The sequence below is a fragment of the Capra hircus genome, chromosome 3 (assembly GCF_001704415.2).
Source record: "Capra hircus breed San Clemente chromosome 3, ASM170441v1, whole genome shotgun sequence".
Taxonomy (NCBI): Eukaryota; Metazoa; Chordata; class Mammalia; order Artiodactyla; family Bovidae; genus Capra; species Capra hircus.
The window spans coordinates 10,441,173-10,453,788 of NC_030810.1; the positions used below are offsets into that span (position 1 = coordinate 10,441,173).

General features: G+C 33.4%; 1 protein-coding gene across 3 annotated transcripts in view; it reads left to right on the forward strand.

The window, feature by feature from the left end:
- Positions 1-12,616, forward strand: part of ZMYM4 (zinc finger MYM-type containing 4) — a 167,482-nt gene that overhangs the window by 95,819 nt on the left and 59,047 nt on the right. For all 3 annotated transcript variants that reach the window (XM_018041376.1, XM_018041385.1, XM_018041393.1), the window contains 4 exons: positions 5,662-5,746; positions 5,985-6,240; positions 10,308-10,482; positions 10,595-10,807. In XM_018041376.1, the coding sequence (XP_017896865.1) occupies positions 5,662-5,746; positions 5,985-6,240; positions 10,308-10,482; positions 10,595-10,807 (729 nt within the window). The remainder of the gene's footprint in view (positions 1-5,661; positions 5,747-5,984; positions 6,241-10,307; positions 10,483-10,594; positions 10,808-12,616) is intronic.

Here is a 12,616-nt window from a genome sequence, read left to right on the forward strand (position 1 = left end):
CAAGCGATATAAGTAATTTATGTGAGTCAGACTGATGCCTCAATTAAACAGGAATTCCATGGTGCCCAGTGGAAGGTAGCTGTATAGGGTAGTGATGATAAAGCTGTAGAGTTGGATGGGTATGAGTGTGGTAGCTACAAAGAAGGTGGTAGAAGTTAGATTGAAAGAATGGTAATAGAAGCAGGCAAAATAGAGATATCTGAATTAGAGATAAAGAAATGTCCTGACACCTAGGCGAGATCCATATGGCAGTGTATATTTCAGAAGACTACAGTTATGTCTGTACAGAGCAGATCTCCATCCTTTTCATGCCCCAATCTGGACACGAGAAATCCATAAGGAATCGCAGTGCTGTCAGGGTACCAGAGACATCAGTTTCTCCCTGTACATGACCCAGTGACACTCCTTGAGATGAAAGACAGTTATGGGAAAGACTACATACATTAAGGGAAGGGGGCATCAGGAAGGGTTATTTGTATTATTGTTTTGAAAACAATCAGATATTCCAGTGACTAGAGAACAGCAATAGGATGGAACTGTCAGGACCCAGAAATACCTACATTTTTATCAACTATTTAGAGTGTAATAATGTGTTATAAAATACCAAATAGGAAGTTTCGTCATGATTTTGGGGAAGAACTTCCGTAAGAGCTCACCACTTGATTGACTGGACTCGAGAACCAAGCAGGAATGTAAGTCCAAGGCATAAGGTCTAGAAGCGTTCTTTATGCTGATCCCAAAATAAGGAAGTTCCAACGCGTGAGTGGGTAAAGCTAGGTTTTCTCTGAGAAGTCCTCTCTGTTTTCAGCTACACCAATCCTTTGGAATCAGACCTTCATCATTCTTCTAGAAATTCCTCAGGGGACCTCATGTTAAACTATGGATACCGGATTCTTTATTTCCCTTTCCCTTCCCTACCCTTCTCTCCCTTTCTTTCCTACTTCCTCTCCCCACTCCTGTTTTCTCTCCCCTTCTCTTGCTTCCTTCTTCATTGTTCTGTTCTTTTAGGTATTTCTCCTCAGTGACCATTGGAAATCTCTATTCATTTTTCAGTACTACCTAATGCTTTATCACTCTTCATTTCCAAAAATAGGTTGGAAGAAGGAGTTCCAATGAATCATTCTGAAACAGTACTATTAACCTAATGCTCATAAAATACTGATAGATTTAACAGCTGTGGTCAGTCTTTACTTTTGACCATCAGTTACTTGTAATAACTTTTCTCTTGACTTAATAAGATCAGAGCTTTAGCTTCTGACACCTTGTAAAAACCTCCCTTGGCTTTTCTCTTTGCTTAACGTGTAGCTTTGTTTCAACTTGCTTCCTTATTCTCCACTTTACACAATTCATTTTAGTCTTAGTATTTTTACTTTCCCATATAACTCACTAAGATATGGAAATATGTTTATATATGTTTATCCACTTCTTCCCAATTGCTCTTGATTATTCTTCAGTTACAATTTTCTGGGTTTGCCAGTTGTCATACTCCTTCCTTTGTTACTGGCATAGCATCGTTTGTCCTCCTGGTTGCATTTCTTCATTCAAATCCTATTGCATGTTACTATATTTTCTATATAATATTCACAATTACAGATACTTTTATATGTACTACATTGTTTCATCCTCCAGAATAAAAAGGCCAGAGTAGATGATATTAAGTCCCATTTATAGATAAGAGAACTGAGGTTTGTAGAGGTTAATAAGTTATTCAAAGCCATATGGCCAGGAAGGAGCCAATCAGGGGCCTTCATCAAGGCCTTATTATTAGTTTACCAGACTTTGTTCTATAAATAAAAGTTGTTTCTCATTTTTTCTTTTCCCCTTTTCTATAGATTCTAAAAACTGGAATTCAGTAAATATTACTTTTAAATAATGATTTTTTTCTTTTTGCTCATAATAAAAGGAAAGCTAATCTATAATCTCATTGAAATAAATGGATTAGAATGGGAAAGCAAATCAGTTAATTGTGATAATAGTGAGTCATAGTTGTGGAAAGTAGGATGCAATAATGTTGTAGCTTGTTTTTTAGCTATGTCAAGTTAACGTGGTTATAGAATCTGGGTTTTTCATTTCTGAAACACTGTCTTGTAATACTGATATATACTTTATGGTAAACAAAGGGAAAGTGAAGATACTAGTAAAGGATTTTTTTGGTTTTGACATCTGTTTTTCTGCTGAGAGCTTTTGTGTCGTAAGATTTTCACTTCTCAAGTTATTAGTCTTTGATTTCTTATTAAATATTTGTGAAATCAGTCATTGTTGGGAGGATGCTAACATAAAGCATTGTGGGGGTACAAGCAGAGTACTTAAGATATATATGTATTTTACTATGTTACATAAGTAATATGTACTTGAGGCTTAAGGAATATATCAGAAGTTTTAAATAACTGTCATAGACTGAGAAAGAGAGCTGATTGGAGACCATTAAAGTATACCCATGAATAGTGATTTTTTCTTTCTGGAATTTTCTGAGATTAGAAAAGATTTTTATTTGTAATATGCCTTAATATACTATATAATGTAGGAATGTTAGAATGAGTCAGTATTAGAAAATCTCTTAATATATAACTTTATCAACAGGTCAAATAAGACTAGATAGATAGATAGATGCCAAAAAAAATTTCAATGTAATTCACTATACATTTCTTAAAATAAATACTCTCTTGATCAGGTAAGGAAATACCTACTTCTGATCAATAACAGTCATTGATTTTAAAAGTAAAATGATGGAAACCTTCTGTTAATAATTACAAAAATGAACACAAATTATAAATGTCAGCATTATTATTTAACTCTTGCTGGATTTTCGACCCAACGCATGTTAAAGAGATTAGGAGAAATAATGGAAAAGGGGAGACAAAATTATCATCATTTGCTGGTAAGGATCTTTATTAGAAAGTTAATAGAATTCATGAAAGTTTAGTTGAGTAGCTAGTTGAATTTTAGTTATGTAAAGCAGAGCAGTATTTCTATAAATCAGTTTCCCACCTAGATAATACAGTGAAAAGATACACTATTTCCTACAGCAAAGTGACTAAACAGTGTTGTATCATACAAAACAACTTGAATGAAAGGATAGACTTTCTTTAAAAAATGAAAGAAATTAGTTACTCCCAAAGTAAAATACAGTTCTGATACAATTCCAATGAAATATCAATGGTTTCTTATGTTTTGAAGAAGAATAAATAGGCATGCACACACACATTGTATTATATGTATATTCTAGTCATTAGAGATATGGCAGACTATTAAATGATTAAGCATCTCACAGTTATTTTCATTAGGATAGTGTGAAATCGTAAGAGTAGTAGCCTGATAATGATGCAGAATAGATTGCCACAAAAGAGGTATTTTTAGAGGAATTTGATATATTAATTGTAAGTGAAAGGAATTCACCAGCTATTCAGAGAAAGAGAAAGAAAAATGTTCATTATATATCAAAATAAATAAATCCTGGATGGGTTAAAATAGGAGTTGGCAAATTATCTTACCAGCAGCCGGCTAAATCCCGCCTGTCCTCTTTGTTTCTGTTTTGTTTTTCTGTATACTCTTTTTGTAAATAAAGCTTTATTGGTTATTGCCACAGTCATTCATTTATATATTATCTATGGGTGCTTTTGCTCTACCAGAGCAGAGTTGAGTAGTTGTGATAGCATGGCTTGAAAAGTCAGAAATACTTCATATCTGGCCTTTTGCAGATAAAGTTTTGCTGACCTCTGGATTAAAGGACTCTATAAAAACAATGAGAGCATTTTCTTAGCATTTTATCATGGAAGTAGAATTTTGTAAGAAATAGAAGTGAAGTGAAGTGAAGTCGCTCAGTCGTGTCCGACTCTTTGCGACCCCATGGACTGTAGCCTACCGGGCTTCTTCGTCTGTGGGATTTTCCAGGCAAGAATACTGGAGTGGGTTGCTATTTCCTTCTTCAGGGGAACTTCCTGACCCAGGGATCGAACCCAGGTTTCCCGCTTTGTCGGCAGACGCTTTACTGTCTGAGCCCCAGGAGAAGCCCTTTGTAAGAAGCAGAAGGAATTGCTAAAGCTAAAACCATCGATTTTTTGGCATAAACATTGGAACTTCAGTATGTAAAATTTTAACTGAAAGAACATATTGAGGAAATATTGATAACAGATGCTGTAGGAGGTTGATATTATTACCTTATAGTGCTTTTTTGTAAATGGATACTGAAAAAATTGGAAATTATAGCAAGAATGGGAAAAGACTAAGTGGCTTTTTTCACAAATTGCTAGAATAAATGTAGTTAAATTTTTAAAAAGGAATCTGTCATTGTGCACCAAGAACCTTTACTATATACTTATCTACCTAGTAATTCCACTTATAAGGTTATTTCCTTAGGCGATAATCCTAAATATGAATGTATTAGCATTCACAAAGATGTACATCATGGCGTTAATGATTAAAGCAAATGTGTGGAAACAAATGGACCAGCACTCGGTTGTGGTTTTGTAATTTCAGTGCCATACAGGACTATCATCAAATTGGAGACTGAGACCAAGGGAAGAATTAGTAATGGTATCCTGTCTTTGCTTATTTAAAGTTTTGATATTTTATCATGGAGTTTTGCATTAAAAAAAAATATGACTGAGAATTGGTGCCTTAATTTATACCTGAGGCAAGGGCCTCACCTTTCTCCAGTCTCATCCTTCTGTAATCTGTTATGTCTGTTAAATAATATATATCAGTATTTCTTGAATTTGAGTAATGTATAGACACCTGTTGCCACAAAAAAGGGAGTATGTTGGAGTTGCCTGAGAATTCCAAGAATACGACATCTTTTGGGGTTTTGCAAGTTTCAGTGTGGTAAATAGTGAATTAAAAAGTCAAAAGTTAAATCTATTACTTAGAGGTTTCACAATGCAATAATATAATTGTAAAAGCTAACAACAGTACTATAAACTTGTAGTATAACTCAGTTATATGTGATTATTTATGACTGAAAATAAGCTTAATTCAATAAAAAATTACTCAAAAACTCAAATTTAATTTTTTTTTAGAGTTTTCATACTGCTTAGAGTACCTTTATATAGATCTCATGGATTCTTGGAATCTGCCTTTAGAAACACTGATACTTAGCCACTAGAAGTTATTTTGGAGTAAAGTGTGGTAATATGCAAATATTCAGTTGATTCAAGTGACAAAAAAAATCACTTTATAAAAATGGTATATTCAATATAATTACAGCTGTATTAAGAAACACATACCGGAGGGGAAAAGACTGGAAAGAAATATACCAAAAGAATAACAGTGGTTGGTTGGTTGGGAGTAATGGAAATATTGTAAGAATTTTTTTCTGATTTCTATTTGTCTAAATTTTGTATAGTAAGTGTGTATTACTTTTATAAGTGTAAATACGTAAAATACTGTAGTAGATTGAGGATTAAACAGTAGTTTGTGAATATTTAGTAGTGCTGTAGGCTAATTAGATAGCTGCTTTGATTTTTTACCTCTTAAACTCTCAGCGTGTATAAACCTGTTATACCCTCATTGTAATTTCAGTTTGCTTGCTGCTATTTCTTACTAATGTAGTAAACATTTTCCAACCTTGTATAGCCTTAGTAAAATGTCTTGAATGTTTCGATTTTTTTAGACACAATGTATTCATTTTTTATTTACATATTTATTTATTTTTCTTTTTAAAAGGAGTATAGTCATGGCCAACAGCAAAAAACTCAAGAGGGGGAACTGAAAATTAGCGCTGTGTTTTCAGTCAGTGGCAGTCCTCTTGGTAAGAAACAACTGAATGAATGAATCACATTTGTTTATTCTGACCAGTGTGAGTGAGAGGAAGTGCCTACTTATATTAGTAAATTGGGCAGTTCTCACTGTCTGTTTAGAATGGCTTTAATTGTGTATTGCATAATTAGTGTTGGATTTCAAAACTAGTTCTAGAAGAGAAAGAAAGGATGCCTACTTAAAATTCATGGTAAAAAGTAAAACTTTTTTTCAATTTTTTTTTTTTAAAGCTCCACAGTTGACTACTGGCTTTCAGCCTTCACTGGCGTCATCTGGCATGAATAAAATGCTTCCTTCAGTTCCAGCCACAGCTGTTCGAGTTTCCTGTTCTGGTTGTAAAAAAATCCTCCAGAAGGGGCAAACTGCTTATCAGAGGAAAGGGTCTACTCAGCTGTTCTGCTCTACATTGTGCCTCACTGGATATACAGTTCCACCTGCCCGCCCACCGCCTCCTCCCACTAAGAAAACTTGCTCAAGTTGCTCAAAGTATAGCAGAATTCTAAATTATCTTCTGTTTCCTTTCTTTCAAGATGCTTTGTTCTAATTTGTGCATTGTTTAATTTTCTACTTTTCTGTGTTTTTTGAGAAATATCACACATTGTTTACTACAAACTTGTTGCTGCTGCTTTCAGTCTTATAGGGTGCGAGGTGCTCAGCTTTCTTTTAACTTTAATTAATGTGCATTTTATATAATAAGAGATTCTTTTGAAACATATTTTAGCATTCCTGTTAGTTGAGATGCTTTATAAAACAAAACTGCATAACTTAGAGTAATATGTGACTGAAGTATTTTATAACTGTAGACAATAGACACTTACATCCAACAAATATTTAATGCTTGTGTGTATTTCTTATTTACATAGTTGGAATTCACTTAATACTTTTCATATTAACTTTAATTAGATTCCAGTATATTTATTTTTATCTTCTCAGTATCTCTGAAGTATCTCAAAGGTTACATTTCAGTGTTTAATAACAAAAAATTATGACCTTAGGATCATTTGAGGAATATGAACTAATTTTGCAGGGTGGTCATTAGACACTGTTTAAATAAGTCAGAAGAAGATGAATAATGCTCTTGTTCTGAAACAATTTGGCTTCTGTTATTAAGCTACTCAAACTATGATTTATTTGTATCAGTACTTAGATCAATACAAGGATGTTGCCCTTTTCTGACTAGAAAGGGAAAAAGATGCTCCCTCTTCTAGTTCAGTTGGAAAAGGCATATAGAAAGAAACTTCTAAAATAAATTTGAGTATGGTTAGATGTTCCAGAAGTTATATTTGCATTCCTTTATGTTTCAAATTAAATTTAGTAAAAGTAGACCTTATTTATACTGTTTGAATTATGAAATATGCTTTAAAAAATGAATACTTACCACATATCTAATTACTGTATTTTAGTGAATTCATCATCTTTCTAAGGTTAATCAACCTGAGAATTAGACTTTTTATGAGGCTTTTTTCAGTTTCCCATTTTGCCATGAAAAAATTTCATGTGACTTCCTCTTATGTTTCTTTATTTAGTTCTTGAGCAATCAGCACTTTCTAAAATTTCAATGATTTCTCCTTTTATAATAATAGTCATAGATATTTATTGCAATGATTTATCAGTGAATTTCAAAATGACCATTCATAGAAGTTTAAAATGTGTGCCCTCTTTTTGTGTTTTTTAATTCTTATCCATACATGTTGTTCTTCTTATCTAAATTCACTTTATCTCTTTGACCTCTGGTATTGACCTCCCATTATCTGGAGATGGTTATTTTTACCTGCATGTCATCCCTTAGCTTTATTTGATCTTATGTTGTTTAATTATTTTTAAGATTACATTTTCTTCTTTTGTAACGTTTGGTCTTACCCAAACATAAATTTCAGCCTGTCATTCTTTGGCTTTAAACTGTTCTACCTCTTCCTTCACTTACTCTGTTACCTTTTTTAAAATCCTTTGCTCTTCCCTTTGCCCCTTTCTGGTCTTTTTTCAGGTACTCATTGCCTGCTTATCACCTCAGGTTTTCTTTTTCATTTTCCGTCTTCATTTCCCCCTTTCTCTTACTACAGAGTGCCTTTTTCACTCAATCTCAATCCAACCATTTTTGTTAGTTTTGTTTTCCTTTGTATTCTGTTTCATTTCGTTTTTTGAACTGCTCTTTCATCTCCGTTTCATCACTTTTCCTTTCTCTTTTTTTCTCTCTTGATTACACAGTTATTACAGCAGTTTGGAATAGTCTGGTTTATCTGATTATAAAATTATTGATATAAATTGTGCCTTAACTATAAGGAAATTAGAGTCAAAGAAGTTAAATGATTTACTCAGTGTCACATTTAAACAGCTTGTTTTGGCACATTCATTTTCCCCCCTTATAGTCCATTTAGTCAAATAGGTTTAATTTGTAATTCAGTCCCTATAAGAAGGATTTTTACTTTAATTTGAATAGGTGGAGATAGAAAAGATTTCCTTTCTGGTAAGCTTACTGCTGTTTTTATGTTGTTGTTCAGTCACTAAGTCAGGTCCAACTCTGTGACCCCGTAAACTGCAGCCTGCCAGGCTTCTCTGTCCTTCACTATCTCCCAGAGTTTGCTCAGATTCATGTCCTTTGAGTTGAAGATGCTGTCTAACCATCTCATTTTCTGCTGTCCACTTCTCCTTTTGCCTTCAGTCTTTCCCAGCATCAGGGTCTTTTCCAGTGAGCGCTTCACATTAGATGGCCAGTAGACTGGTAGAAATAATAGCAGCAGCACTTAGGTTGAAAGAAGCTACATCACTGGAGTAACAGTTTTATTTTTTAGTCTTTTATTAACCAAATCTCTTAGCATCTTGAATTTAACCTAAAGTCTGAATATATTTTGGCTAATCATTTAATCTTTAGATTTCATTAGTAATAAGGATGTAACAATTTCACATCCTACACTTTTATTTTCTTGACATTTACTTCATGTTTTAATTATATAGAGAAACAAACATTACTAGAGTAAGGTGAAATTTTAATCCAACAAATAGGCAGATATGAAAAACATTTTTCACATTCTCCCACATATCCTGTCTTCATTTTTGCCTGTCTTTGCTTTTGTCATCAAATCCAACATTTAAAAGAGATAATTTGGATAAGGATAATTGTGTTAATTAATACCCATAGATCAGTTTTCTAGATATAATGGCACGCAAAGAAGTAACTGTTTCAGGATTGTCTGTACCGTTTCTGAATTTTTGCTATCTGAAATGATGTTGCTCATTCTCATTCTGACATAAGATGTAATCTGTAACAATAAAATGTAATGCAGCTGGATGTTAAACATACTGAGAGCCGGGAGAAATAGCTGCTTTAATGCTTCTATTGCCTTGATCCGTGCTGTTCCCCAACGCTTACCTCCTTAGCCTTCTAGAAAACACCTATTTAAGGTTCAGATAAAATATCATAATTTTCATGTCACATCTTGTCTAATATTTCAGTAGTACATTTTATATATATAAATATATTTGTCAAAATTATTATACTATTTTAAGAATATTTCTGTTACAGTGTTAAATATATCATTTATGTGCTTGTCTCAGTATACAAGCTCCTTGAGTGCTTGTACCATTACTTGGCCTAGGGTTGGGCTAGTCCCTGACTCAATATAACTGCTCATTAAATACCCTTATAAATGAAATATAATAAATTAAAACGTAATTAAAAATAGCTATAAAAGGTTAGAAAATGCAGATAATAGAGCGGTGTTAAGCTCTAAGTATTGAAGATGAGGTGTGGTGTTACGAATTACAGTATTGTGATGAATCCCACTGTGTTTACTGCTTTCCTTTATTGAAGCAGGGATATTTGTAATCTTTTCTAAAAAGTACTATATTAGTATAATCTGTTCAAAATGTAAGCATGAATATAACAGTTTATTTATTATTATGTGAGTGTATACTCATGGGACAGAGACATTGTTTAAAGAACTACTGGTTTTGAAAATGGTTTGCACTTAATCTCATAAACTTCTATGCAGTAAGACTGATTTGGGAGTGGGATAAAGGGTGGAATGGTAGGGAGTCTTAATTATCACAGTTTTAATCTTCATTGTCTTTTACTAATGCCTACAGGTTGAATTACTTAGATATGAAAATGTTCAATATAATCTTGATAGAATATGCTCGGTGTAGTTTGAGATGTATTCTTAATTTTGAAAGATAGTGACTTCAAATTTTTCAAATGTAATGTTATTTCAAGAGTATTTTGAACATACAGGAGACCTGAATAAAGAAAATGAGAATCTCCTATAATTCTTCCTCTTAGAGATAGTAAATGATAACTATTTATCTTAAAACATAGTATACTGATCCTCACAACAGTTCTATGAACTAAGCCATGTATTCGTTTCATTTTATACAACAGAGCTTGAGGATCAAAGAGATTTATCAGTTTATTCAAGAAAACCCAGGTTTCAGGTTTAAACTTCAGTGCCCTTTCCCTATACTTTTAATTGCCCTTGTTTCACTTGATATTTCTAGTTGACAAAAAGGAAAAAAATGAATTATGTTGTGGCTTATTTTATCTTTGTTTTCATTTTTAGAGACATTTTAAATCCAAAGGATGTGATCAGTGCCCAGTTTGAAAATACCACCACTAGTAAAGATTTTTGTAGTCAGTCGTGTTTGTCAACATATGAACTGAAAAGAAAGCCCGTTGTTACCATAAATACAAATAGCATTTCAACTAAATGCAGCATGTGTCAGAAGAATGCTGTTGTAAGTTATCTTTTTTACTTTACTGGGGGAAAGAGTCTGGTATTTGTGCTTGAACGACAGCTTTTGGTGAGCTTTGCCTGTTGTTTCTAAGTTGTTATGTTATAATTTCTAGATTCGACATGAAGTTAATTACCAGAATGTGGTACATAAACTTTGCAGTGATGCCTGCTTCTCTAAGTTTCGCTCTGCTAACAATCTCACCATGAACTGTTGTGAAAACTGTGGGGGTTACTGCTACAGTGGCTCTGGACAGTGCCACCTGCTTCAGATAGAGGGCCAGTCTAAGAAGTTCTGTAGTTCAGCATGCGTCACCGCATATAAGCAGGTATGTGACCACACTTCAGAAGGATCTATTTTGGTAGAAATTACTTATGAAAATGTGACAAAAGTGTTAAGTTCTAATTATTAGCTTAGTTAGTATTTTTGCATCTAAACAGTATTTGTGAAATGCTTGTATGTTAAACACTCTTGTTACGGAGCTTTGTAAGTACTAGTTGTACCCCAGTGTCCATGGGGGATTGCTTCCAGGAACCCTGAGGAAACCAGAATCTGAGAATGCGTAAGTCCCTTGTATAAATTGGTATAGTAATTGTATATAATCTACATACATTCTCCTGCATACTTTAAATCATCTCCAGATTATTTATAATATCTAATACATTGTAAATGCCATGTAAATAGTTGCTGACATGAAGCAATTTCTTTTGCTTTTTGAAACTTTCTGGAATTATTTTCGTTAAATGTTTTTGAACAGTATTTTGAAAATGGCAGAAAAGCACGAAGAAGAAAATAAAATGTATCTCCCAGAAATCCCCAGTCTCATCATTTTGGTTTATGCATTCTAATCTTTGCATCTGCTAATCCCAGACTCCCAATCCATCCCTCTCCTGCCCTCCTCCTGTCTTGGCAACCATCAGTTTATTTTCTGTGTCCCTCCCTCATTCTGTTTCTGGTTGATAGATAGGTTTGTTTGTGTCCGATTCTAAATTTCACATATAAATGATATCATATGGTATTTGTCTTTTTCTTTCTGGCTTGCTTCACCTAGTATGAGAATCTCTAGTTGCATCCGTGTTGCTGCAAATGGCATTATTTTGTTCTGCTTTATGGCTGAGTAGTACTCCATTGTGCACAGACATGTAGGTTGTTTCCATGTCTTGACTATTGTGGATAGTGCTGCTGTGGACAGTAGGGATGCATGTATCTTTTTGAATTATCCTTTTGTTTGGATGTATGGACAGGGGTGGGATTGCTGTATCACATGGTAATTCTGTTTCTGCTTTTCTGAGGAACCGCCGTACAGTTTTCCACAGCGCTGCACCAAGTTATATTCTCACCGGCCGTGTGGAAGTGTTCCCTTTTTTTTTTACACTCTCCCCAGCATTTGTTATTTATAGACTTTTTAATGATGGCAGTTCTGACTGGTGTGAGGTATAGTTTTGATTTGTATTCCTCTGACAATTAGCAGTGTTGGCAGTTTTATTTACACTGTTTGTATTTTGTTGATAAGTTTTGATTTAAAATTCCACTTTAAAATTGATAAGAAAGATAGTAAGAACTTTTTACATTTTTAGTTTTATAATACTTTCCTGTCTCACTGCATTTACTGATCATTCTTTTTCATAGAATAGTAAATTTTTATATAGTTTATGAAAACTGGTGAATTTAATAATGTTGATGGAGAAATTTCTTTCAAATTGTTCTTCAAACTTTTCAATGATCTTGAAATTTTAAACATCCTAGTGTTTCCATTTATTTCTTGTTAATGTGCAAGCATGTTTAAAGGACTTAGTGTTAGTTCCTATTTAATCCTTCCTTAGAAACACTTTGTTTTTGTTCTCACATGGGAAAAAAAATCCAGCATCTTTGTTTGCTTTATCTTTGTCCAAAAGACGGTTTTCCTGGTACTGTGTCAAGTTCTAAAAGTTACTTCTATTCAGTCTACTGGAAGATGGTAGTATGGTCCACAAGAGGAGAAATACTTTGAAATGCCTTAAGTTTATTACTTTCAATTTAGCTGATACCTATTAAACATTTCACTTATTAGTGTGTACTTTAGAGAAAGGATGTGGATTTAGAAGTAAATAGATTTTGATTTGATTTCCAGACTTTCTGTTCAAATAGAATTTTATAT